We start from the raw sequence: 26,383 nt of genomic DNA, 5'->3' as shown, positions 1-26,383 counted from the left end.
TAATGTGAGAACTATCAAAGTGGGAGTTATTGATTATTCTATATATGAGCCTAAAGAAGGATATCAAAATATTATGATTGGATCCATATCAATTTAATACAAGGTAACATGATTGATTTGAGGTTTATTTCTTCTTATGTCGTGTAAAATTTATTTGGTGGCAAGACTTGATCAACCTTGTTAACAAGTACATTTTATATGCATAGAGGAGCTAAACAACATTTCTTTCTTCCGCCACTTGTTCTACTTGCTGTAGCACTAATTGTTTTGCAAGGTTCATTAATTGTTTAGAGGTTTGAAAATCTTTTTCTGCCCAGTAGTAATAATTTTAACACCCAGAAATGTGCATTTTTCAAAGTTTTCAAAAATTCACAAAAATTATATCGTTGGTCTTATTTTTCGAAGAGCTACCTGGGAGCACCTGGGGCTGACCAGTGGGGCACCCCAGGGCTGCCCCCCATGTGCCGGCGCGGCCAAGGAGGGGGGCGCGCCACCCTATGGTGTGGGCCCCTCCTTGCCCCACTAAGTCATCTCTTCCTCCCATTCCACTCTCTCTCCCGAAAAAACTCGTACCAACTTTCTCTCACTCGCGTTTTTGCTCAAGAGCTCAGGATTTCTCGATCTCTTTGCTCGGCCAGTTGCATTCAAATTTGGCACATTTGCTCTCCGGTATGTGACTCCTCCGATTATCCAAGTAGAATTTTGTTTGGTTGAGTATATCGGCTGCTGTAGGTAACATATTAAGTGAGCTTGCATGCTTGTTCTAAGTTGTAAGAATTAGTTTTGATGCACGTTTAGTACTCTACCAAGTTCCTATAGTAGTTTCCCTCAATTATATGTCTCCAAATCAACTTTTATAATGTTTGTTGAAAAATTTCAGAAAAGGAGGATGGATAACTATAACTTTGGAGAAGTGTTCAAAAGAGAGACGACAAGCACGGGGAGGCCCTCAAGGGCAACCACTCGATTTAGACGATCCTATAATGAGGATGTCATCGCACCGAGATTCGAAGTTGAAGAGGATAATGGAGTCCCTAACGCTTCATCTTTTCCATGTTATAACTTTTTGAGTAATGCAGGGCTGCTGGATGATTTCTTGGTCCTCATCAATAATGTGGGCTTAACCACCTATATGGAAGATGAGAGGGATCAATACTACATGCTAACTAAAATCTTTGTTGAGAGCTTTCAGTTCAACAACAAACACTACCAACCATCAGTTACATTCAGGATTTATGATAATCCTATTACCATGAAGTTGAAGGATTTTTGTACTTCATTGGATATTGCCCCTATAGGTACAACGAAGAAGATCGAGAATAATCTCAAGGCTTTGCTGGAGCTCTATCGAGAAGTTACCAATGATGATAGCCGCACCATTCAGCGCGGCAAGATAAGAAACATTCAACTCCCTGCCATTAGATATTTCGCTTACTATCTTGCTACTAGCATTCTTGGTAGGGAGAACACTAGCAACATTTCTAGTTATCATCTTGTTTTTCTAGTTGCTGCACTTACTGGAAAGACACCTTATCATCTTGGTGCTCTTGTTGCTCGTCGTTTATCCACTAAGGGGCCTATTTTTGGAGAAATTATTGCCTTCATGGGAGCCGCTCTTGAAAGTCTGGTTGACGAGGTAGTTAGAGTGCCCACTACCATTCGTTGACAACAACAAACACCTCTCAAAATAATTTTACTCCTGTTTAAAAAATTAAAAGCTCTAGCGCATGTTAATCCCAAGAGTTAAATAGTCCTCCAAAACTAGGCCCTTATTGGATAAACGACGAGCAACAAGAGCACCAAGATGATAAGGTGTCTTTCCAGTAAGTGTAGCAACTAGGAAAGCAAGATGATAACTAGAAATATTTCTAGTGTTCTCCCTACCAAAAATGCTAGTAGCAAGATAGTAAGCGAAATATCTAATGGCAGGGAGTTGAATGTTTCTTATCTTGCCGCGCTGAATGGTGCGGCTATCATCATTGCTAACTTCTCAATAGAGCTCCGTCAAGGTCTTGGGACTTTTCTCGATCTTCTTCGTTGTACCTACAGGAGCAATATTCAATGCAGTACAAAATCTTTCAACTTCATAGTAATAGGCCTATCATAAATCCTGAATGTAACTGATGGTTGGAAGTGTGTGTTGTTGAACTGGAAGCTTTCAACAAAGATTTTAGTTAGCATGTAGTATTGACTCCTCTCATCTTCCATATAGGTAGATAAGCTCACATTATTGATGAGGAACAAGAAGTCATCAAGCAGCCCTGCATTACGCAAAAAGTCATAACATGGAAAGGATGAAGCATTAGAAACTCCATTATCCTCTTCAACTTCGAAGCTCGGTGCGATGACATCCTCATTATAGGATCGTCTAATTCGAGTGGCTGCCCTTGAGGGCCTCCCCGTGCTTGTCGTCTCTCTTTCGAACATTTCTCCAAAGGTATGGTTATCCATCTTCCTTTTCTGAAATTTTTCATCAAACATTATAAAAGTTGATTTGGAGACATATAATTGAGGGAAACTACTATAGGAACTTGGTAGAGTACTAAACATGCATCAAAACTAATTCTTACAACTTAGAACAAGCATGCAAGCTCACTTAACATGTTACCTACAGCAGCAAAATATTCAAGATATACTCAACCAAACAAAATTCTACTTGGATAATCGGAGGAGTCACATACCGGAGAGTAAATATGCCAAATTTCAGACAGAAATCTGGGCTGAGCAAAGAGATCGAGAAATCCTGAGCTCTTGAGCAAAAACGCGAGTGAGAGAAAATTGGTACGAATTTTTTCGGGAGAGAGAGTGGAATGGGAGGAAGAGATGACTTAGTGGGGCAAGGAGGGACCCACACCACAGGGTGGCGCGCCCCCCTCCTTGGCCGCGCCGGCACATGGGGGGCAGCCCTGGGGTGCCCCACTGGTCAGCCCCAGGTAGCTCTTCGAAAAATAAGACCAACGGTATAATTTTTGTGAATTTTTGAAAATTTTAAAAAATGCACATTTCTGGGTGTTCAAATTATTACTACTGGGCAGAAAAAGATTTTCAAACCTCTAAACAACTAAGAAACCTTGCAAAACAATTAGTGCTACAGCAAATAGAACAAGTGGACGAAGAAAGAAATATTGTTTAGCTCCTCTATGCATATAAAATGTACTTGTTAACAAGGTTGATCAAGTTTTGCCACCAAATAAATTTTAAACGACATAAAAAGAAATAAACCTCAAATCAATCATGTTACCTTGTATTGAATTGATATGGATCCAATCATAATATTTTGATATCCTTCTTTAGGCTCATATATAGAACAATCAATAACTCCTACTTTGATAGTTCTCACATTAGAAATTGTATTAACTCCACATACTTTATCAATCCTCTTGGGAAAATAAACAGTATGCTCCTTGTCATCAACAGTATGCTCCTTCTGTATATAGACACTATTTAGTGTATATAGACACTATTTAGTGTATAGATACATCCAAATTTAGACAAATATCATCTATTTATAGACGGAGGGAATACTTAAGTTAAACATCAGAGACTACGAAAGATTAACAACAAATATGGAAGGTGAGAGACCATTCTATAAATTAAGAAAGATGAAAGATGTACCTCCACTGCCATCAATTTCCGTACATCACTTGCATAGAGCTTTGGATCGTCTTTTTCTTGCTGAGAAGGATAGTACACAGGCAAATGGACAACCTCTAGATAGTTTGCAAACTGACAAAGGAGCAGCAATATATGGCGTGCCTGAAAGTTTTAGTGAAGTTAAAGCGATACTTGAACTCACAAATGAAAGTACCCATTCATATAATTAACAACTAACGATATAAGAGTATCAGCTGGAATCAGTTCGAATAACTACAGAAAAGTAACATTAGGATTTAGGAATCAGTTGGAGAAACACAAGAACCATTAGAGATACACATTACAAACATTCTGAAAAAATGCTATATCCAGGGTATATCTAATAGATAGTCTGAGCTGTTAGTTTTCTGAGGTCAACTGCCCATCATGTAATTTTATATGTATCACTGTTAGTTTAACTGTTTTGGGTGAAAGAAACAAAATATTCCATTACGAAAAGAAAGCAACAACACTGGGAAACAAAGAAGCTAAACAGAAGTTCATTAATGAAATGTCCTAAACTTATGCACTAATGAAATGAACATACATAAGATGATATCGATCAATGTTATTTTAGTGGACAACATCAATTCTAATAAGATCAATTCCTTCAGTGTATGGTTCATACATGCGCTCATTGTAGGTATTTGGAACTGACAACTACAAGTTTGCATAGACTTCCAAGTGACACTTACCCCATCCATGGAGTCCCATGCTGGACTAAATCTCTTGTATGGGTATCTTAAAATGACTGGCCGTACTGGTGCTTTTGCAAGAAAGGCTCCTGTCTTGAACGGAAGGAGATAGTCCCCATTTGTAGTTGTACCCTCTCCAATAGGAATCCAGTCAATTGTATAAGATGAATACAAAACTACACCAATAAAGCGGAGACAGATTTACGGAATGACTAATTCCCTGTGTTCTTGGACCACAGTACACAGTTCCACAATTTTGGTGTTGAGCACAAATATACAAGTACTAAAATAGGTTGTACAAAATTTGAAAAGATATACAGAAAATATTGAAGAAACAATTATGATAAAACAAGACAAATACAAACAGAAAACCAATTGAATAATAAAAAATCATCACGCAAAAGTAATCTACGACTTACAAATCAAATATAGACACAAGATCCTGATATTAAGATGTGATTGTAATCCCAGAATAAGAACAAGATCAAAATAAGACAGGTCACATAATATATGCAGTTACAAGGTATTGTGAACAAGCATTATATATTCCACAAGATGAGAAAAAATATACCAGGCTACTAGCCATTCAAATATGTGTCATAAACGAACAATAAACTCGAAATGGTCATTACTGTCCATATGTACAAAATCTAACGAAGAAGAAAGTATTATTATGCACCAACCAGGAAAGAGTAGCATCATTGGAGAGTCTTTTTGTCTATGAGCTCGCTCGATTCTTTCAGTTACAGCACCTGTGCGATATAAGTTAGAAAGCAGAACAAGCAAAATAGAATGTAGGCTACTGTGTTTGAACAACCCTGACCACGAAAAACTAAGCGAATTATTATGTATTGAAGTGCCAAATCTGCTTACAGTAGCTATTTTTTAAAGAAAATGAACCTATGGTCCATCACCCCAAAATGGCAACAATATAGTCCCTAGACTGAAAAGTCTAACAATACCATCTAAGAATAATTGATGTTGCTTAGCTAAACTTCGATTACGCATTAGATAATACCACTCCATACTATAAGAATGCTATTACAAACATGCCAAATTTATCTCAGCCGTGCAGAGATTTTTTACTGTTTAGAATTTCTTAGTCAACAGATAATGCTTTGTGTTTGATAGTTTCTGGTTTACCTACCACCATGAAAACATTCAATCTTTAACCACTGTAGTGATTTTATGGAATTATCTTTTATTTTTTCCTATTAAGATAAATTTTACCTCCCCCGTCCCATAATATAAGATGATCTTACAACCAACATATGAGTATATTTGTTGTAATAACATCTTATATTATGGGACAGACGAAGTACTAGTTAATAAAGCTAGTACCTTGCTCCTAATCCACCTATAAGCTTCCATGTTGCAATCATATCGCACCTAGCCATCTCCAGTAGGTTAATGACATAGTAGTCAAATAATTAGTGGTTAAAGAATGACATGCCTATATTGAAAGGACACCGCAATAATAACTATGAACAGGATTTTACTTGTTGACACTCGTCAGTTTGTGAAGATTTATCATGTAAAATATAATAATTCTCTGGGTATAAATTGCATAACTAGTTTACTACTATAAGTCATCTTCCGAAGTTGAACCATAAGGATGAGAAAAATAATGCACAGCAGAGGCAAAAAAATGTAAGCATGTTCACTTAAGGTCACACATCAATGTATACCTGAAACACCTTTGAAATCCGAAGCTTTAGACTCTCGCTGAACAAAAATACAACCCATGCATTTGCTGCATCGCAACAGAAGGTCATGCTATAGATTCAGTTTAGTAATAAATACTCCACAAACTGTTGTTCTATCCTATTATCCACTAAAATACAATGTTGCAAGCTTCTAACTAGAAAGTCTAAAACGTGTGATCCACACAGCAAGAGAATGTTATTACCTTATGAGACCAACTAGGGGCAATCTGGCCACTGATCTCTTCAATGAGGACAGCCATCGCGTGCAAAAACAAGCATGTCAAAATCAACACATTCTGATTTCTGAGGACATAATTCTTGAGAAACCGAATGAATAATATCAACATTACAACATAACTGCGGTACCTTAGCAACAAAACTTGGAAGGGAAGATGACATGTGATACAGAATATCCAAATGTGATACATGATTAGATACAATTGCCCCTGGTCTTCCCAAATATTCAGACTTGCCCAGGTCCTCGTCCTGAAAGAAATAAAGTATCCCTAGTTGAATATAGTAGACACAAAAGCAATAACACGCAATATTCCGTATCCAAATAAGGTTAAAAGTAAACCGTTGTCCAAATTCCGTACCCATAATTAACCATCTTCCATCAGGCATCAAGCATAAACAATGTAGTAATTTGTATTGTTTCATCAAAATTGTATACAGGTGTAGTATTTCTCGTGCACTAGGCAGATGTAGTACTATGGGACAAACCCCAATCATTCAAAATCCGCATGTATCTTGAACAAGAAATAAGCTCAATCTGTTATGTTACTAGAAAGGGAAATAAATTCACTTTGTCCTGATCCATTCTCGCTTACTGGAGGTTGACCAAGGACCTTGAACAAAGGCACGAATGAGGACTACTCCAAATAACCAGCAGGTCCAGCACAGTATAATTTGCATCTTTCTAGCTCCGTTCCAAAATAAGAGTCACGGTTTTGTCTAAATTGGAGTGTATCTAGAAGAAATTTTAGGTTTAGATACATCCATATCATCTAGATAAAGTTGCGACACTTATTTTGGAACGGAGTGAGTAGTATTTATTAATGTACAAATGATAACTACATGATCACCAATAGCTATCAAAAACAGAGTATCTAGTAACATGTCACGAGTGGAAGCAAGTATTCACAGTATACTGTAACATAGACGGCCACGCTTCAAGTTGCATTAAGTGCATAAGCTAGAACAACTTTTTTTTCCTGATCTAGACCGGGGAAGCAGGTTTCAACTTAGGCAGAAACAAAGACAAATTGTACACGGTGACGTGGCCGTGAATGTGTGTTTCCAACTCCGTCAGACAAGACAAGCAGCACAAGCATGAACAACTAGGCCGGCCTCGCACGACATCCTGTTCTTCCATCGCAAGGTATCGACGACTATCAAGCAAGCGGGCAAGCAACAGAAAGCCAGAATCGAGATTAGAGTTTGGTACCTGGGCAGCTGCGGCCCCGCGGCGGTCCTGGCGGATCCGGTAGAAGCCGAAGACGAAGAGCATGGCGCGCGCGAGGCTGCGGCCGCAGCGCACGACGGCGTCCCGCCTCCATCCCCGGAGGCGCGCGTAGCCGTCCCCCGGGCCCTCGGCCCCCTGGCGCTCCTCCTCCACCCCGAGCGTGCACACGCGGCAGACGAGGTAGTAGGCGACGAGCAGGAGCAGGGCCGCCACGACCCGGAGCGGGAGGAGCAGGGCCGCGGCGACGGCCAGGCGCGCCGCCTCCGCCGGCCCCAGGGGCCCGCGGCCCATCGGCCCGTAGGCGTCCCGCCGCGCGTACGGCGCGTACCTCCGGTCCAGCTCCTCGAGGGTCTCCTGCGCCGCGGCCGTGGGTGCGGCGGCGGGGGCGGAGGGCGGGGAGAGGAGCGGCTTGGCTGCGGCGTCGTCGCCGCGGGTGGCGCTGTGGAGCTCGGCGGGGGCGTCGCCGTCGGCAGCCATGGAAGCGGAGCGGAGCAGTAGCTAGGTGTCTATGAGGAGAAGAGAAAGCGCGGCGACCGCGATAGAGATAGAGATAGTGAGATAGGGAAAGGGATTGAGGCGGTCGTGGTGGTGGAGGAGTAGACGGCGACGGCGACGGAGAAGGAGAAGGGAGGAGGAGCGTCGGAATCTGGATCGGACGGCTGGCTGGAGCCTGCCGCGCGCGGTGGTTAACACTGAAACTACTTTGCGTGGACGGCTGGAACTGCCGTTGTAGCAAAAGCTGGGCAAAGTGTTGACGTACACGGTCGGCGGCAAATCGGCGACGGGAGAAACGGCCCCGCGTGTCCCACACTGCAACTCCAAAGCCGTCACGATTTGACTTTTTGTTTTCCGGATTGTTCAGCGGTCTACTAGATAGATTTTCTAGTGTTTCTCCAAGGCGCCGATGGAATACTCTGGAGTTATTTTTGCGTGAATGATTATTCTAGAGTTGTGGGATTCAACTTTATCTAGATAGGGATGTATAGATGCATTATTTATATTTAAATAAAGTTGAGTCAAATAATTTCTACATAAAGTTGAGTTAATTAATATGTCCGCAAAAGAAGTCAATTAATATGAATCAGAGAAAGTAAAATCAATTGGTTAACCATGTGCCCTAGGTTTATCAAGTTGTTGGCTGCAGCTTAGGAAACCAATGGAACTCAAGAGATAAAAGTATGCATAAATACACCATCAATGTCAACTTAATCTCAAAGAAATCATATTTACTTTTTTTTCTAATGATTTCTTGCAACTTTTGAAGACAGATTTGAATAATGCAATCTCGATGCAGCAAGTTTTCAATTCGTACTCCTTCCAACCAATAAGATATATATATTTACTCAAAATCAAAATTCTCTAAGTTCGATCAATGTTATAGAGAAAAATATAAACATTTATGGTACAAATCAGTATTAATAGATTCATCGTAAAATATACTTTTATAGTGCGTTTCCATATTGGAGATGTTTACATGTTTTCTCTTTATATTTGGTAAAACTTTATAAGCTTTGCCCTTTGACTAAATTTATAAGCCACATTCATCAGGACGGAGGTAGTATTGTGCAAATTCACGACACTTGGTTAGTATGTCAATTTATTCGCCTCAAATACTCGAGTGGAGGTATGCAACGCATTGGATATTGATATTGAAGCCCTACATGATAGATATTTAGGTTTCCCGTAGCTTGTTCGGGCTGGTAGGAATAATTGTTTTATGCACTTCGTGGAGAGTGTGTTTCAGAGAATTAGGGTGCGTTTGTAGCATGCGTAAGCTATCTCACCTCGTACATGCTGACTCTAGCCATGTTGACTAAATACCATGGAGTTTGGTAGTGTTGTGTTTGATATCTTCTCGAAGCTAAATTGTGCTGACCTAAGATCTTGTTTGGTAGGTTGTGGGAGTTAAGATAGGCCAAGCATCTAGTTGCTTCCTCGTTTCACAAGGTGAGGATACCATCACGATTGTGTTTATTAGAACAAATGCACAAGAATATAATCGCTACATTTATTTCATATTGAGATTTACGTCTCAACCGCAAGAACCTTGAGTAGGGAAATAAAAGGCTAAGAAAAATTAAAAGCAATGAGGCCAGTGTAGAGAGATTGCAATCAATCGGGAGTGGTGTTTTGGAACATGGGTGCATATGCTCCCACTATTTTAAAATACATCTTACACGGATTTTGAACTTCAGAAAAATTGAAACAAAAAAATTGTACGTACATCTTCAGGTGCTACACACTCACAAAGTCGTTTCATAAAAAATCGACATATTATGTGATGTGTGTAAAAAAGACAAATTTCAGTGCAAAAAATAATGCTTTTCACAAGATAATTTTTCTCTTTTTTACATAGACCACTAAAAATATTGGTTTGTTGTGAAACTTGAGGAACCCACATATATTATGGAGATGTACATGTAGATCTTTTTGTAAAAAAATTTTGACACTTTGAAAAATAATTTTTTTGGTAGAAGGAGCATATGCACCTGGGAGCCGAATTGAATTTTCCCAATCAAATCCGGTTTTAGATATAGATGAAGGGGTTGGCACAAAAATGGATGGAAAGGGGGATCGGGACCCAGATAGGTCTAGTGGCATGGCCAGGATATCTAGACACGCCATGGGCGCCCATTTGCAGCCTCTTTGCCTACTGTTGGCTCACTTTATCTTGTTACATCTTTCTTTCTCGAAAATTCTGAAGTATGCTCTCCGAACTTGCCCTTTTGCAGCTCTAAAGCTCCTAAAAAACAAAAATACTAATATAATGATTTTCTGCCACACTGATTTTTTTGAAGAGCATGACCGTAGGGGAAGCCCCTATGGTGTTTTCATTTCTTTCATATATTTACCAGTAGGCTAAGAAGGACCCAAAATAAAGGGGATTTTTTTTTGGAAAATCCCCGAAATCAATGTAAACCAAGGTAATAACTCATAATATGATGTAAATATAATGTAATATAACACAATAAAGTACAAATAACATACTCCCTCCCTCCCGTGAAAGTTGTGGGAAATTTGTCAAGATTCAGATCTATCTAACTACTATTTAGTGTCCAGATACATTCAAATTTAGAAAAATCTCAGACATGGTTCTTTGGATGGAGGGAGTAGATGCATTTGATATGTATCAGCATCCCCAAGCTTAACATATGCTCGTCCTCGAGTATAAAGGTGATAAGTAAATTGGCTTTGTAGTTTGTTGGCAATAGACACACAATATATAATTCATGATAATTTCTACTCAAGTATATATGATGGTTCATGGATAAGTAAATAACAACAAGCAATAATCATATATGAAGTAAAAGAAAAACAAAAACTTCAAATATGCATAAGAGTAAAGGCATCTTGCATAATAGTAAAGGAACAATATTATGGACAATTAAGAAAACTTGTATGTAAGATATAAATGATTCATAAACAAGGTTCCGCAATGAGAACCTTTCCTAACATTTGGTCATAGAATAGATCTTTTAAGAAACTTTGTTTCTTTGACTTGAAAAGAAGTAGAAAGTAACAAGGGATTAAACATGGGCAAGACATCTATATTCCACATCTTTATACTCTGCCGGGCGTTGGCGCGACACCCTTGACCTCCCATGGCCTCCTCTACTTCCCATGGCCCCGCATGTAGCATCCTCCTCCCGAGGCCGAGGTCATGTGCGGCACGTCGCTGTCGACCGTGCTAACATATGGGCGGGGTCTTCCTCCTCATCGGCCATATGGCTGCAGCCCCGAGCAGTTGTCGCTGCAAAAGGGTGACAGTGTTGCTACCATCGGCACCCGAACATGCTACCGACGTTGTTCAGTGGTGCTACCGTCAAGGGGGTCAGCGATGCTACTGTCCAGGGCATCGGTGGTGCTGCAAATGTTGGGCAGCGCTGCTACTAGTAGGCAGACTATGATGCTACGAGCCAGATTTATCCATGTTGGTGTTGAATTATAAGACTATTCTTCGCAAAAAAAAGTGATGCTGCTTTTAGTATTTTCAAATGCTACGACCGTTTTCCAGTTTTGTTATAATGGTATAATATTTTTATTACAACGTCTCCGACGAGGTCTCCGTTATGCGGATTTTGCAACATAGGAATACTTTTTTTTGTTACCACTTTTTTTATGGTTTTGCTACATTACACAATATGTTTGCTACTTGGTCTCCGGCGAGGTCTCCAGTGAGGTCTATCATGAGGCCTCCGTTGATGTCTCTAACGATGTCGGATTTTGCTACAGCTACGACGTCTCCGACGAGTCGGTATTTTTTTCTTTCCTAAGTGAACCGTTTTTTACTACAGTAAAGCAAAAGCCAGTGTGTTTTTTGCTACATGAAGCAAAAAAGGACGTTTCATCATGGGACACTGGGGCTTGGAAATCAAATCCCCGGAGCTGTCCTAACGATATTGGATCAGTTTAATCCTACACTTCAGACCGATTTTATTTTCTTAAGGTATATCACCCGTTTCATGTCAACTGAATTTAGTCCAGAGCCCAGACTTGTTACGACGGTACAAAGAGGCGGCGTGTGCTGTCCTGACTCGAGAAAATCATATCTGCAACAGCAACGGTTTCCTTTTCTCCCCACGCGAAAATTACTCCACGACGCCACGTCTGTCTAGGATTATCGTCCAAGAATGCAACTCCACGTCAATAGGTTAATTTAGGCTTTCGTAGCGGCCGCGTTTCCTCCCAACCCATTCGCTATATATAAAGGAAGTCAGGAAACGATCGACCACCAAGAGCACTACCCAATACCCTAACCCACGACGATCTAGCGAAGAAAGCCAGGGAGAGCGGTTGGTGATCAATCCGCCAAGATGCAGATCTTCGTCAAGACCCTGACCGGCAAGACGATCACTCTCGAGGTCGAGAGCAGCGACACCATCGACAACGTCAAGGCCAAAATCCAGGATAAGGAAGGTACGTCGATCGATCTCATTCCCTCTGAATCTCTCTGATCGACCATTGATGAACTTCATCGACCAGTCCCGTACCAGACCATGTAATAACTGATATCCGTTGCTTGATTGTTGCAGGCATCCCTCCGGACCAGCAGCGCCTAATCTTCGCGGGGAAGCAGCTGGAGGACGGGCGCACCCTGGCAGACTACAACATCCAGAAGGAGTCGACGCTGCACCTGGTGCTCCGACTCCGTGGCGGCACCAGGGGCGGCTACATCATCCAGGAGCCCAGCCTGCTGCAGCTCGCCCTCAAGTACAGGGAGAAGAAGATGGTCTGCCGCAAGTACGTCGTCTCTATACATACGCATGCAGAATCCCAGTATCAGATTAAATCTAGCTAAGTTATTGATAAATTGCGTGCTTTGTAGTTTGTATGGAGTATGTGATTGATCTTGTTGTCCATGTCGAGCAGGTGCTATGCGCGGCTTCCCGCCAGGGCGACCAACTGCCGCAAGAAGAAGTGCGGCCACACCAACCAGCTCAGGCCCAAGAAGAGGTTCGTCAGCAAGACCTCCATGTGAAGAATCAAGGGGAGCCGTACGTGTGCTGCGCGCGGTTGAATAAATTGTGCGATTATTCTTGTTAGGTTATATATACTCCTGTTCTAGTTTGAAGTTTTAGGCCATGCGTGTACTGAATCTTTTATATGAACGAGTGGTTTGGCACCACAGTATTTTTGAACTATTCAGAGAATTCCCCGCAAAAAAAAACTATTCAGAGAATACTTGTGTTTGGTCGCAAAGTATATTTAAACTATTTTAGCAATACTACAGCCTTAAAATATCAGAATTTCACATGCATTGATGTGTTTGTCTGTAACTAAAGACTGCGGTATTAATACTTCATTATATCTGAAAATATGCTATTTTTGAAGTATTAGAGAAAAAACTCTGGACTTCTTTTTCCAAAATTGAAGTATTGCTATGCCAGCCTGTCAAATACTATGGTCAGTTTTAGCAAAACTTTGTTGCCAAACTAGGCCTAGTTTCTAAAAATACGGAAGTATTAAATACTTCCAACCTGTTTGGATTAACACATGCATACTATTGTTTTAGAAACTGAAGTATTTCTCAAAACTGCATTGTTTTGCCATATTAAGAACTTCAAGCATGACCTCTTTTTTCTAAACTGAAGTATTTTCTAAAACCGAAGTATTCCGTTGCTGGGCCCTGAATACTTTATTTTTGAAATACTATGGTTTTAGAGAAATCAAGCTCCCAAACATAGCCTTAATGATGGCGCCTCTACTTTTGTTAGCCAATGATTTTTTTATTTATTTTTCCATATCAGTAACTTCTAAAAACCAAGTGGTTTCCTTTCTTTCTTTTTGCCGGAAAAAAGTGTGATCCCATCTCAATGTTTCACGACCAATGACCCACTCATCAGTTTGCGCAACCATAGAGGCTTCAGAGAAGGAGATAACATGGAGGGGCATGGAAGTTGGTTCTAATCCACGGATGACCCATCCTAAGTAACAGTACGTTATAACAAAATTGTGAGGTGAAACAACAGCCTTCTAGCCTCGTGCAATTCGATTAACTGATGCAAGGGTGATTGCTTCCATTTTGGCTTCAGGAAGGAAGGAGTAGTTCTAGTTGCTGTTATGGCAAATTCTAGTAGCGTAGTTTTTTTTGTTTTTTTTTTTGGCAAAGCATAGTATTTAGTAGAGCGGGCTCTTATGAAAAGAAACATAAAACTGACCTTTTGGAAGGTCAAAGGTCCGATTCTGTCACCAAAATGGAAATCTGTGCAGTTTACTTGCTGACAATCTGGGAAGTTCAGAAGTGAAGCTTGCTTTGAACACAATTGTTCTAGATCCTTGAGTGATGATTCATGCGGTTGGTCACTGGCTGAGCTGTTTGGTCAATTCTAAAGCTGAAACGGGAAAACAGAGAGGAAGTGGTAAGACAAAGAATAGAGAGAGAAGGGTAAGACAGGAAAACCGAGAGGAACTGAAATGGCAAGACATAATACAGAAAGTATTAGAAGTCCAGCTGTAGATACTCAGACAGCATCTGCCATCAGCCCGTCTCTCCTGTCTTCTGGATGGTTGAATCAACCAGCTCACTCAGGTCTGCATGGCTACAAATTTAGTGACCAGTTACCACCACAGTTCTTAATTCCAACGTCCAGCCTCCCTAACTCCACCCTTTTAGTCTCATGCAATTCCACCAGCTGATGGAAAGAACCGTTGTTAACCCTGCAACGTGCAGTCAAGGAACACACAACATATGGCAGAATTTCTGCAACAACTAACCTGTAAAAAAGTGGCAATGCACAGACCAATCCATTCCTGATTGAATGGAGAGATTTCATTCAGTTTTTGTACAAGAAACTGTTTGCTGTGAATTCTTACTACATATCAAACATCAAGAAAAATAAATTCATCTCTTTTACTCAATTGTACCACAGACAAAATACATATGAATACGATGACAAGGGTATACAACACAGCATGTTATTACATTGATGAAACAGAATGCCTAATACATGGCAAGTAGGCGGGTAGCCTCTTCCTATATGCACAATGCCACTATAAGGACAGTGTCCTCGTTTATTCCATGTGTGGAGCTACAAGACTTCCTCCACTATTCTCATGTTGCAATCTCCACAATGCAGAGAGAAACATACACCAATACATAACTTGATTTGATGGGCCTCATCCTGGTCGTGAAGGCCTTGCAGCAGCAGCGGCAGCATGAACAAGGTTGCAGCGTTGCCAATAATATTCTCTTGCTTTGCGAGCCCTTGACCATGTCATGCAACCACTATAAAGGTGGATTCCCTTACAAGCTACCATCATCGAATATTGTGGAGAGAACAAGCTCACGGGTAAATGCACTCCTCTGAGCCAACTCTTTCTGATCCTTCTCTGACAGAGATGTCTCAGCTCTGTAAAATTGACCAGAGATATTCAATCAAAGACTGATGAATTATTGCTAAATTACAGCAAAACCTACAATCCAAAACTTGAAATTTTCAACTTACATCAAACCTAGGTAAAAAAACATGATTAGTAAACCTACTTGCTTCCAAATCAACTGAGTCAAAACAGATTCAAGAATGTAATCAAAACAGAGCACATCTTAGAAATAGAAAAGGGAGCAAGTGATCTGTCAAAAAGGTAAACCACATAACCATGGAGGACAACCTACTATATAATTGGTACCATGGATAATAATAAATAAATGAAAGCCTTCGCAATTATTATTCATACTTGGAAAGCAGAAGGTGTAGTGTGCAAAAGGACCAGGAAAAAAATAGAATGCGGAAAAGCTAGCATCCACTGACCAGATACACTAGTATCGTGGTAAAAAGAGAGTGGAGTGAGGCGGCAGAAAGAACAAAGCTTGAGGTGACATACCTCTCTACAGTCTTTTCATCTCGGAATTTATTTAGCAAAAATGTTTTGTCAGAAGAGTCGGAATGAAAATCTTTCGACGGTTCAGCCACAGGCAAACTACAAATTAAAGATGACAAAAATGGATCTGGGGCAGCAGCGGGAGGATTCGATACATAGGATGGTCCACCAAGAAAGGATTGCAAACTGCCATCTCTTAAATCTTTTCTCAGCAAAGACAGCAAAGAATGAGACCCAGAAGATACTTTTCGGACTCTGCGTCTGCGCTGCATGTGTTCTTCATTAAGGAAAGCCATGAATAAGTCATGTTCCTAAGAAAACCATGTATTTTGAAGAGAAAATATTGCAAAATGTTAAATAGTAAAGCCATATATGCTCGATGAAAGCACTATGGTGAGAAGTAAAAAGGATATCTTGAAGTAACTTGCATGCTGCACCGTCAGGTGGCCTATCAAGTCCATCCCAACCCTTCCAGCACAGATGGGGCATACCTGAAAGCGCAATTCATGAAATTCCATGAGTGCTTATTATTTGAATTCACTCTATACATAGTCTAGGCATTTATTTTCAGACATGGACACTAAGCACGGTAGCACTGCTTACATCAAGTCGTATGGGAAAGAAAAGAAGCAACTGAACTGCCAAATATCACAAATGTAAGTGAAAAAATATTTATGTGTAGCTACATCTCTCTAGGCTCTTGGTAATCCAAGTAAACTAAAGGTAACCCAGTGTAATAATAAAAGAAGAAACTAACTCTGGAATATCGAGTGCCACTCTTTCCCTTCTATAGACAACTACTCCAACACCAGCACTAATTAATGAGCGTGACAAACCTTTCACCCAATGGAATGTGTAAGAACCATAGATCCGAATTCTTAGCTACACAATGAACGAACATAGCTAGTAGCAGCTATACCTCAAACAACAGAAAACGCAACAAGGCACAGCCGACTATGAAAAGAAGGCTGAAATTTTACAGTTTAAAGGACTTAGAATTTGAATACTAAATAAGAAAAGACACGACAAGTTGGGACCGAAATCGATAATACATGTCGCCTAAGAGGGCCTGAGACTAACAAGAAGAAACTGAAATCTGTACAGCATCTAAAAAAAATTGTAAAGCCAATTGTACTGGCCAGCAGTAACACATAAATACAGCTATGGGAACTCCAGAGGCCAACCCCATTCCATAATTCCAACCAGCAAGACCATAAAAGGGTCTCATTTCAAATAGCTTGGTTTCTAAGTTTCCAAAGCAATAATAATAGCCCTAAAAGAAATTTTATTCCTAAATTTTCAACACCTCGGAAACAAAGCAAAAAAACTTTCTGGAGGAACACTGAAAGATCTCGTCTTTCTAGCGATCCACAAAGCAACAAACCTAATCTACGCCTGAATTACACGACAGCAGTGCATATTACCAACGATTAAAGCCTGTGAGTTCCATGCATTTTAATTGCCGCTACCAACATTTCCGACCTCCAGCGTGACAAATCTTAATAGCTACAGGGACACGGGCTTAGAAATGTGGCATTTTTGCTAAATTAATTATGTGAAAGGCTCAAATTCAGAGCCGAGCCGAGGGAATCGCGGGACCGTGAATCGGATAGGACAGGGCGAGACGTACCCCGCGCTTGGCCTCGACGGCGTGCTCGTCGTCGATGTGGCAGCAGAGGCCGACGAAGTCGAAGTCCTCGCCGCAGAAGGGGCAGTTGTAGGCCTCCGCCCCGCGCGCCTCCACGTCCTCCCCGCCGCCGGCGTCCGCGTCATCGAACCCCATGTACAGATCTGAGGAACCCATCACGCGCGCATCAAAATCCCGGCGTCGAATCAGAAACCGGCCACGCCAGGCCAAACACGTGCAGCCCGGCCAGGACGAAACGAAATCAAAATCAATCAGCAGGCAGGTCGAGCGAGCGTACCGTAGCGGGACTGCAGGCGCCTCGCTGCGGCGGCGGCGGAGGCTGAGGATGAGGAGGAGCGGCCCCACGCGTCGCCGGCGTCCATCGCGAGGTGGATCCGGAGGAAACCCTAGCTTCTTCGTTGGCCTCTCTTTTTCCCCTTTCGGATGGTGCCGTGATTTTCTTGCCAGGCTTTTTTTTTCTGTCCGCGCTCCTCTTTCTTGCCACTGCTCCGGTGTGTGTGCGCGCGCGAGCGTGCGGTGTCTGTTGGCTTTTTGCCGGGTCGGTTGCGAGTGATAACGCGGTTCCAAACGGAAAGGTGGTGAACAGTGGACCATCGTTGTCAGTGATACGTCGTGGGGCGAATGGGTGTACGTGCATTACCCATCAGATCAGGAGAGCATATCTGTTGTGTGGAACCTGTCGGTGCACCGGGTGTACCAGCATCTCCAGCGGGTGGACGCTGAGCGACTATTTGTGTCCGCGCGGACCAATACGTCTGGCACCACCTTCAGCGGGGTGATGTATCGTGTCCGGGGCGTCAGCGGTGACGCAAACGCGACGCAAATATCCGCCAGGTTTGCGTCTCCGTGGACGCTGCGCGGTCGCGTCTAGCGTCTGCTCGTTTTCCCACGGGCCCTTATGGCAGCGACCCAGGTTCGATCGGCCTCGAATTCACAGCAAGCGCGCGAATGTCAACCGCCGGTGTAGCAACCGCGCCAATCAACCTGCCAACCGCCGCAATGAAGCGCCGAACCGCTGCGAAAGAGCAACCGCCGGCCTCTTCGTTATACACGCCGTCGTTAATCCCCGTAGATTATAACCCCTGCGTCTACGGTAATTCAAGTTGAACTACCTTCTTCTTCTTCTTCTCCAACACCGGCACGCCATGAGAGACCACACGCTGCCGTCGAACTCAGAGAGCGAGGGCAAGTCATCCGGATTTCTGCATTGGTGGGAATCCCCTGCGATGCCAAGCGATCTGGGCTCCACGCCCAGCGACCCTGCCTCTACGCCGAGTGAGGAGGAGGAGGACGGAGGCGGCGCTGGCAGCGACGCCGAGGATGAGGAGGAGGGGGAGGAGGAGGACTCCGACACCAAGTTCGCCCGGTTGGAGGCGCAGGAGGCGGCGGACGACAAGGCGGCGGCAAGGAAGAAGTCCAGGGCCCGGGCAAGGGCGCTGACACGGGCGGCGCGTTGTTGTCGTCGTCCGTTCACCGACGACGACAATGAAGACGATATTTCTTCCAGTTTCAACTCCTCGACGGGCGCATCGTCCTCCAGTTCCTCTTCCAACGAGGAGGTGACAAGCAAGAGGCGCAGGAGATTGGACGACGAGGCAGGGCCTTCTAACAAAAAGGCAAAAAATTAGTTTTAGTTTATATGTTTTTAAATTTGTTCTTCTTTGTATGTTAAATATGTTTGAACCTATTCGATTGAAGTATCCGGTGAATTGTTTAGGCTATAATCTATTCGACTGGAACTTGCTCATTCAACAAATATGAAAAGAAGTAGCACCAAGAAAAACACTTGCATGTCCAAAATGCGTTGAACCGCTGGAGGTAGCCCCCGACGCAAACAGACATTTCGCCCCTCGCAGTCATTTTGGCGTCCGCCTGGCGACGCAAACGGACGCCCACGGACAATTTGGGCGTCTGAAATGCGTCGTGCCGCTGGAGATGCCCTTATCCCACACTCGAAAGCTAATAATAAGATGAAAACTTAAAATAGAGGGTAGCTTTTTATTTTAAAAATTATAGATTTAAAGTTTTTTTTAAATGTACGTAGTGGCAAGTTATCTTTGTAGTCTATCAAGGTAGGAGCTCCCAAATATGTAAAGGGAAATGATCTAGCAGGGTAAGTGAATATTTCACTGTGTTGGTGGTGCTCCATGCAAAGCGCCTCGCATGCCTCCGCTATCTCTACTATATAAAAAGGAAGAACTGGTTCTGTTTCCTCCGGTCAGAGGTTTCGTCCTACATATTTTCATCTGACCATTCTGCCCTCCCACCGAATCTACATTATTTCGTCCTACCAGTTTTCTTCCATCTGATTCCTTACTGGGCAGTAAATAGAGGACACAATTAAAGAGTCATTAACGTGAATTATCTTTGTAGACATCTACGCGCCGCCGGTAGCGGCCTCCCTGCCGCTCTCCCTCTCGGGCCTCCCTCCTGTGCGCTGATACGTCTCCGACGTATCGATAATTTCTTATGTTCCATGCCACATTATTGATGTTATCTACATGTTTTATGCACACTTTATGTCATATTCGTGCATTTTCTGGAACTAACCTATTAACAAGATGCCGAAGTGCCGATTCTTTGTTCTGCTGTTTTTGGTTTCAGAAATCCTAGTAAGGAAATATTCTCGGAATTGGACGAAATCAAAGCCCAGGGCCTATTTTTCCACGAAGCTTCCCAAGTCCGAAGGAGAGACGAAGAGGGGCCACGAGGGGCCACACCCTAGGGCGGCGCGGCCCCCTTGGCCGCGCGGCCCGTGGTGTGGGGCCCCCGTGCCGCCTCTTGACCTGCCTTTCCGCCTACAAATAGCCTCCGTGACGAAACCCCCAGTACCGAGAGCCACGATACGGAAAACCTTCCAGAGACGCCGCCAACGCCGATCCCATCTCGGGGGATCCAGGAGATCGCCTCCGGCACCCTGCCGGAGAGGGGAATCATCTCCCGGAGGACTCTACGCCGCCATGGTCGCCTCCGGTGTGATGTGTGAGTAGTCTACCCCTGGACTATGGGTCCATAGCAGTAGCTAGATGGTTGTCTTCTCCCCATTGTGCTATCATTGTCGGATCTTGTGAGCTGCCTAACATGATCAAGATCATCTATCTGTAATTCTATCACTACAAGAAATGTGCCATAATATGACGTTTTTTTATGACTGGAAATCAAAATGTCATAGGTTTATGACGTTCCTAGCTTTGACCGTCCTTGGCCACTCCGGGGGGGCAAAACCCTAGAAAATCGTGACGTTATTGGGCAAAAACGTCATTGGCAATTTAGGTCAAAACGTCATTAGCAAAATTAAGTGGCCTACGACGTTTTTCCAATGCCGATTGCGACAAATCAATAGCGTCATTGGCATTTGGCTCAATACAGTGGTATGTGTTTGGCTGCCATGTCATCCATTTTGCCTATGTGTCCCTTTTCGGGTCCCACGCGCCTCACACGTGTCACTTGAAGCAACCGGCTTGAACTAATCGACATGTAGGACCAACTGATACTTGTGGGACAAAGGCGTCTTGTTATTTTTTTCTCTCGTGCCGTCCACCATTTTAATGGGCTGCGTGATATCCTCCTCTTTTGGGTTGTCCTCTACTAGGCTGTTGCTGGCCTACCCCACGGCGGCCCATCCGGGGGTTGAATTGCTGGCCCGACGGCCCATCCGGGGGTTGAATTGCTGGCCCGACGGCCCATCCGGGGTTGGAGTGGCTCCCGATGGAAATAACTGGCAAAAATTGCGCTTGCGGGGACTCGAACCCTCGACCTGGCGCTGCCGCACTACCACTCCCTACCGCTTTGCTACAATAGTGTTGTTGACACAAGTATGGTTATCCATGTATATAGACATGATAGACTAATCAGTTGTCTTAAAAATCCCTCCACCTCGACCAAAATCCCTCCGACCAGGTGCATCTAGCTAGGGTTCCTCCTCCGACCAAAATCCCTCCGACTGTGGTGCATCCGTTGCATGGCGGCGCAGTTCCCGGCCTGCTCGGGCAGTTCTTCTAGGTCAGAGCGTCGTCGCGTCGCCGCCGGCGGCGGCACGCCCATCCCGTATCGGCAGCCGGCCATTCGATTATGAGCCCGCCGACGTATGTGATCGTGGCGAGAAGATGCCGCAATGGATTTCTTGGAGTGATCCGAATCACGGGAGAAGATACCGGAATCGCAAAATTCGCTCGGTTAGTCTTCGAGCACGCCCCGCCCCCATTCTGAATTTCGCCCGCCGTCTTCTCGAAGTTTCTTTTCTACTATGGCTTACTTATCCTCTTTTGTTCTTCATCTCGTCGATTGCTGGTGGAATAGGGTGTAAAGTGTTTAAGTGGATTGATGATCCGCTGGATGCACGTCACAAAGAGTTAGTTCGTGATCTGCGTGATGCTGTTTGGGATCGAGATGAAGAAATTGAGAGGCTCCGTAGAAATTGAGAGGCTCCAGGAAGAAAAGTTTCGCTTGCCGCAAGGAAACAGAGCAACCCCGAACCAAAGAAAATGGGAGGCTTCATGGTTTGGGTGCTATCTCGTAGCTTTTGTCATCTGTTGTACACGGGTGATGTGTAGGAACTGAAATTAGGGTGAATTCGGTGATCTCATTGGTCGAGGAGAAGAAGCTAGAGTATATGCTAGAGTTATTGTGTTGTAATTCCAACCATTTGTCTGTTCGTGCCACAATGTTTAGTTCCTGAATTTGAACCATGTCTATGTATGTGTGCAATTGCTCAGTTGAAAATGTGTTCGTTGAAAATGAGTTCTGTTGAAAATGTGTAGCAGCTACTTTTGCACGGCGGTGCCGCCCATATATGGTCGCCGTCGGCCATGCACGGCGGCGCCGCCCATATATGGTCGCCGGGCGTCAGCCATGTATTGAAAAAATTGGGCATGGATTCCCTAAAAATTGGGCATGGAGTCCCCAAAAATTGGGCACAAATTCTGGGAACAAATAGCTGACATATTCAACATAAATTCTGGGAATATTGAACATAAAAATTGGGCACAAATTCTGGGAACAAATAGTCGACATATTCTCGGGAACAAATAGTCGACATATTCAACATAAATTCTGGGAACAAATAGTCGACATATTCAACACAAATTCTGGGAACAAATAGTCGACAAATTCTGGGAACAAATAGCTGACATATTCAACACAAATCGCTACTCATCTTCTTCGAAAACTTGACGCTTCCTAGTCCTATTTCCTCCATCATCATCATCATCATCCTCATCGCTGCAATATTGGTACATTGTCTGATCAACCTCCTCGATTTCTTCGGGCACAACCTCTTTGCTATGTTTCTTCAATTTGTCCACAATGACTTTTTCAAGTAGCACACGTTCCTGGTCACTTCTCGTCCTACTCCGTGCAAAGGTGCCTTCTTTTTCTTGCACAGAACTTGACTGAATCTTCATCTTGATATGATAGTACAAAGCAACACCGGGTCCCTGTTCATTTTCTTTTACACTCCATAGATGTCTATGGTGAAATTTCTGCACAACTTGCCATTTTCCTTTCAACTTGGTGTACGGCACATAGAAGACCTTGGTTGCTTGTGATGTCGAAGGAAAGGATCGATCTTGTACCAAAACTTTTCTCGTGTTAACACTCTTGAAGTGTCCATCATCGTCGATCCCGGGTTTCCTACCACCAAGGTCAAACCACCACACCGAAGAGGACAACTGACCGATGGACGCCACCACTGGAGTTGTATTGCAATCGATGATGGATTTGAGCTGACCAAAGAAGTCAATGTGTTGCCATCATGATCTCCCTCGTAAACGATTCCACTATTTTGTGTCTTCCTGTTCTTCTCGCGGTCAACAAAGATGGTACCGAACACCGTCAACAACACATGCCGAATATAGTCTCACTCTAAAATCTGGTTTGCACGCCAAAGCATAGAGATCGGGACAGACATCATTTCGCATTTTTCCAATCTGCATAAAATCAACCGGGGTGAGTAACACACACAGCAAAATTATATCATGAACTTTTCCAATCTTCGTAAATAAACCAGCTAAAGATCTCACATGAGTATGAAACCATCTAGCAAAGTTCTTGGCAAGCCATCTATCAACATTGATCGACCACCTTGTTGGTTCAACTCTTGTTTGCACAGTGGAATGGCAAATGTGAAAATAGATCCTAATTATTATTTGGAGAGGCTGCAATAACCTATCTATATAAGGGGATGAAGAGAAACGTACTCGATGTATGGATCAACCTCGGGGCAACTTCGGAGCACATACCACACCATGTTGTCATAGTCCTCACCAAGAAACACATATTGAGAGGCTCCAATAAATTTCACACCGTGTTTGAAAACAGACACATCACCAATATGTGAATCATCCCGCTCCGGATTTCTGCTTGGACGGTTGAATCTTGTTTCAACATCGTCGAAGTATCTCGAGCAAAATGTCGCACTCATCAACAATATATGCTTCGCAATCGATCCCTCGCCTGGCATTGTTCGGACATAACGCTTCAATGTTAGCAACCTTCTTTCGATCAAGTACATCCAACCGTAATGCACTTTGGGCCTCTAAGCCTTGCCTCTTTTGGTAAATGGATGGCCAAATGCACCATCACGTCGAAGAAAGATGGGGGAAGATCTTCTCAAGTTTGCAAAGAATAACTACGATTTCCTTTTCAAGTCCGTCCGTAACGTCTCTCTTCGTGTTTTTTGCAAAGACAGCCTCTCGAAGAAATTTCCAAGTTCAAGAACCGCTTCATATATGTCTTCATGGATTGTTCCTCGAAGGCCAGCCGGTAAGATCCTTTTGAAGCAATATATGACAGTCATGGGTCTTCAGCCCTTGAAGCTTGCACTTATCAAGAACAACACACTTGGATATGTTAGACGCGTACCCATCTGGAAACCTCACAGCTTTTATGAATTCACAAAAAGCAATTTTTTCTTGTTTACTCATTGTATACCACGCCCGTGGCATCTCAAAAGAGTCAGCTGAAACAGTGCAAATGCAAGTCACCTCTTATGCCCATGTCTTCCAAATCAAGCCTTGAATTCACAAGTGTCTTTGGTCTTGCCTTGTATGTTCATGAAAGTACCAAGCAAATTGTCACAGATGTTTTTCTCGATGTGCATTACATCGAGATTATGCCTCAGCCTTTAGATCTTCCCGATATGGCAAGTCCCACAAACATGATCTACGGCTCCAACACCGACCGTCCTCACGTTTCCTTTTCTTCCGAAGCTTGCCTGGTATCACATCTCTAACCCTATCAAGCTGTTGCTTCAGCCTTCTTCCGGGAGTGAATTCCGCCGGCTTCTCACGGCTTTCGTAAGCACCATCGAATTCTTTGCTATTTCTCCAAGGATGGTGCCGAGGTAGCCAACGGCGGTGCCCAATAAAGCAGATTTTGTTCCTTAATTTCTTGGAGCAATTCTCTTTGTCACAACGCACACATGCCTGGTAACCAGTGTGGCCCTCCCCGACAATGTGTGCGATCTTTATAATCATGAATACACCATAAGATTGCAGCACGGAGATCAAACTTGTCCGGACTATTGGCATCATACGATTTTACACCTTTCCCGCAGCTCCCTGCAGCTCTTCCATCAAAGGCTCCATGAAGACATCAAAATCTTTTCCGGAGAGGATGGACCAGGGATTAGCAATGCAAGCATGAAGTTGGACTGATCCATACATGCCCACGGCGGAAGGTTGTATGGCACCACGAATACAAAGCCACATGTCGTAGGAGTTGCTCATATTCCCGTAGGGATTAAAACCATCCGTGGCAAGTCCAAGCCTTATGTTCCCGGCATCGCGGCAAAGTCTTTATGAATATTGTCAAAATCCTTCCATGCATCCCCGTCTCATTGGATGACCGAGATCATTCTCCACGTCTTGCCGCTTCGGTTTGTGCCACCGTACTTCCTTTGATTGCTCCTTTGAAAGAAACATTCTTTGCAGCCTTGGAATCAATGGGAAGTGCCTTAGCACCTTCTCTCGGGATCTTTCTCCTACCATCGCATCTTTCCATCCTGGAGGCTTTGCACTTGGGGCAATTATTCTCCTTGGCATAATCCTTCCGAACAATACACGCTTATTCGGGCACACATGGATACTCTCATAACCAAGTCCCAACCCGCCGACTATGCTAAGTGCCTCCTCGTATGACTTTGGTATTGAGCTATTAGGGTATTGCAAGGCCAAAATCAGAGTATCGCGTTGAATGCAACGTTGCTAATCCGGTAGTACGACTTGGCCTGAAGTAACTTGATCGTGAGTGAAAACCTTGACATTGTACCCCCATCGCTGGTCGCGCTTGGCTTCCTCTATCAACTCAAGAAATATAGTGTCCTTTCCAAAGCACCTTGCGGTTCCGAGTTGTACAAATCAGCAAGCAGATCAGAATTCTATCATCTTCGTAACCATCTTCCTCTTGCAAACCATAATAGTGTGCCTCTGCATCACCTCCACCAACATGGTGTGCCCCGCATCACCTCCATGTCCAGCCCTCGTGTTCACCTCCATGTCCACCTCGGGTTCACCTCCATGTCCATGTCCGGCTTCGTGTGCACCTCCTTGTCCTCCATGTCCAGCCTTCAGTACAGGATGTAATGGTTCTCCATGGAAGACCCATCGGTCATAAGTGCTTGCCATCCCAAAAAGAAGCAAATGAGACTCTACTACATCTAGAGGTTTTGTGCACCGGTTGAGACAGCTACGACATGGGCACAAGACTCGATCAACATTGGCAGCATTCAAGCGAACAAACCGCATAAACTCTGCCACTCCCTTTGTGTGTTCAGGGAAAGCCTTCTAATTCTTGTTGTAATCCAAATGTCTGTCCATCTCGGAAGAACAAAATGATGCAATTAGCACACACCTAATCGCACAAAGGCCCACAATGTCAAGCAATGCACAGCAGTTCAATTCGATTTTGTGAACTGATG

The 26,383-nt window shown here is 43.4% G+C and overlaps 3 protein-coding genes across 6 annotated transcripts; 1 reads left to right on the top strand and 2 right to left on the bottom strand.

The window, feature by feature from the left end:
• Positions 1 to 721: 721 nt before the first annotated feature.
• On the bottom strand, positions 722 to 8,251 carry LOC127317668 (lysophospholipid acyltransferase LPEAT1). Of its 3 annotated transcripts, XM_051348258.2 has the most exons (9): positions 7,482 to 8,251; positions 6,401 to 6,520; positions 6,238 to 6,275; positions 6,017 to 6,081; positions 5,012 to 5,080; positions 4,329 to 4,462; positions 3,616 to 3,756; positions 3,242 to 3,427; positions 722 to 2,460 (listed from the first exon to the last, which is right to left on the bottom strand). In XM_051348258.2, exons 1-9 carry the CDS (start codon positions 7,974 to 7,976, stop codon positions 2,059 to 2,061), a joined length of 1,650 nt encoding a protein of 549 aa, XP_051204218.1. In that variant the 5' UTR covers positions 7,977 to 8,251; the 3' UTR covers positions 722 to 2,058. The 3 variants fall into 3 exon arrangements, with proteins under 3 accessions (XP_051204218.1, XP_051204226.1, XP_051204229.1); XM_051348266.2 differs by lacking the exon at positions 722 to 2,460 and having other exon boundaries at positions 3,259 to 3,440; positions 7,482 to 8,247; XM_051348269.2 differs by lacking the exons at positions 722 to 2,460; positions 3,242 to 3,427 and adding an exon at positions 3,473 to 3,502 and having other exon boundaries at positions 7,482 to 8,247.
• Positions 8,252 to 12,221: 3,970 nt separating this feature from the next.
• LOC127317715 (ubiquitin-ribosomal protein eL40 fusion protein) lies at positions 12,222 to 13,181 on the top strand. Its single transcript, XM_051348315.2, has 3 exons — positions 12,222 to 12,416; positions 12,533 to 12,740; positions 12,870 to 13,181. The coding sequence occupies exons 1-3, from the start codon at positions 12,314 to 12,316 to the stop codon at positions 12,976 to 12,978; spliced, it is 420 nt and encodes a 139-aa protein (XP_051204275.1). The 5' UTR covers positions 12,222 to 12,313; the 3' UTR covers positions 12,979 to 13,181.
• Positions 13,182 to 14,826: 1,645 nt separating this feature from the next.
• LOC127317655 (protein DEHYDRATION-INDUCED 19 homolog 2) lies at positions 14,827 to 17,950 on the bottom strand. Of its 2 annotated transcripts, none has more exons than XR_007861381.2 (5): positions 17,744 to 17,950; positions 17,449 to 17,609; positions 16,232 to 16,309; positions 15,446 to 16,090; positions 14,827 to 15,349 (listed from the first exon to the last, which is right to left on the bottom strand). XR_007861381.2 is itself a non-coding variant. In XM_051348249.2 (5 exons), the coding sequence occupies exons 1-5, from the start codon at positions 17,826 to 17,828 to the stop codon at positions 15,244 to 15,246; spliced, it is 699 nt and encodes a 232-aa protein (XP_051204209.1). In that variant the 5' UTR covers positions 17,829 to 17,947; the 3' UTR covers positions 14,827 to 15,243. The 2 variants fall into 2 exon arrangements, 1 of the variants encoding a protein (XP_051204209.1); XM_051348249.2 differs by having other exon boundaries at positions 15,822 to 16,090; positions 17,744 to 17,947.
• Positions 17,951 to 26,383: the final 8,433 nt, after the last annotated feature.

This window comes from Lolium perenne, chromosome 1 (genome assembly GCF_019359855.2).
Source record: "Lolium perenne isolate Kyuss_39 chromosome 1, Kyuss_2.0, whole genome shotgun sequence".
In the NCBI taxonomy this organism is placed as follows: domain Eukaryota; kingdom Viridiplantae; phylum Streptophyta; class Magnoliopsida; order Poales; family Poaceae; genus Lolium; species Lolium perenne.
Note: the sequence above shows the minus strand (reverse complement) of the source record. Positions and strands in the feature narration are given on the sequence as shown.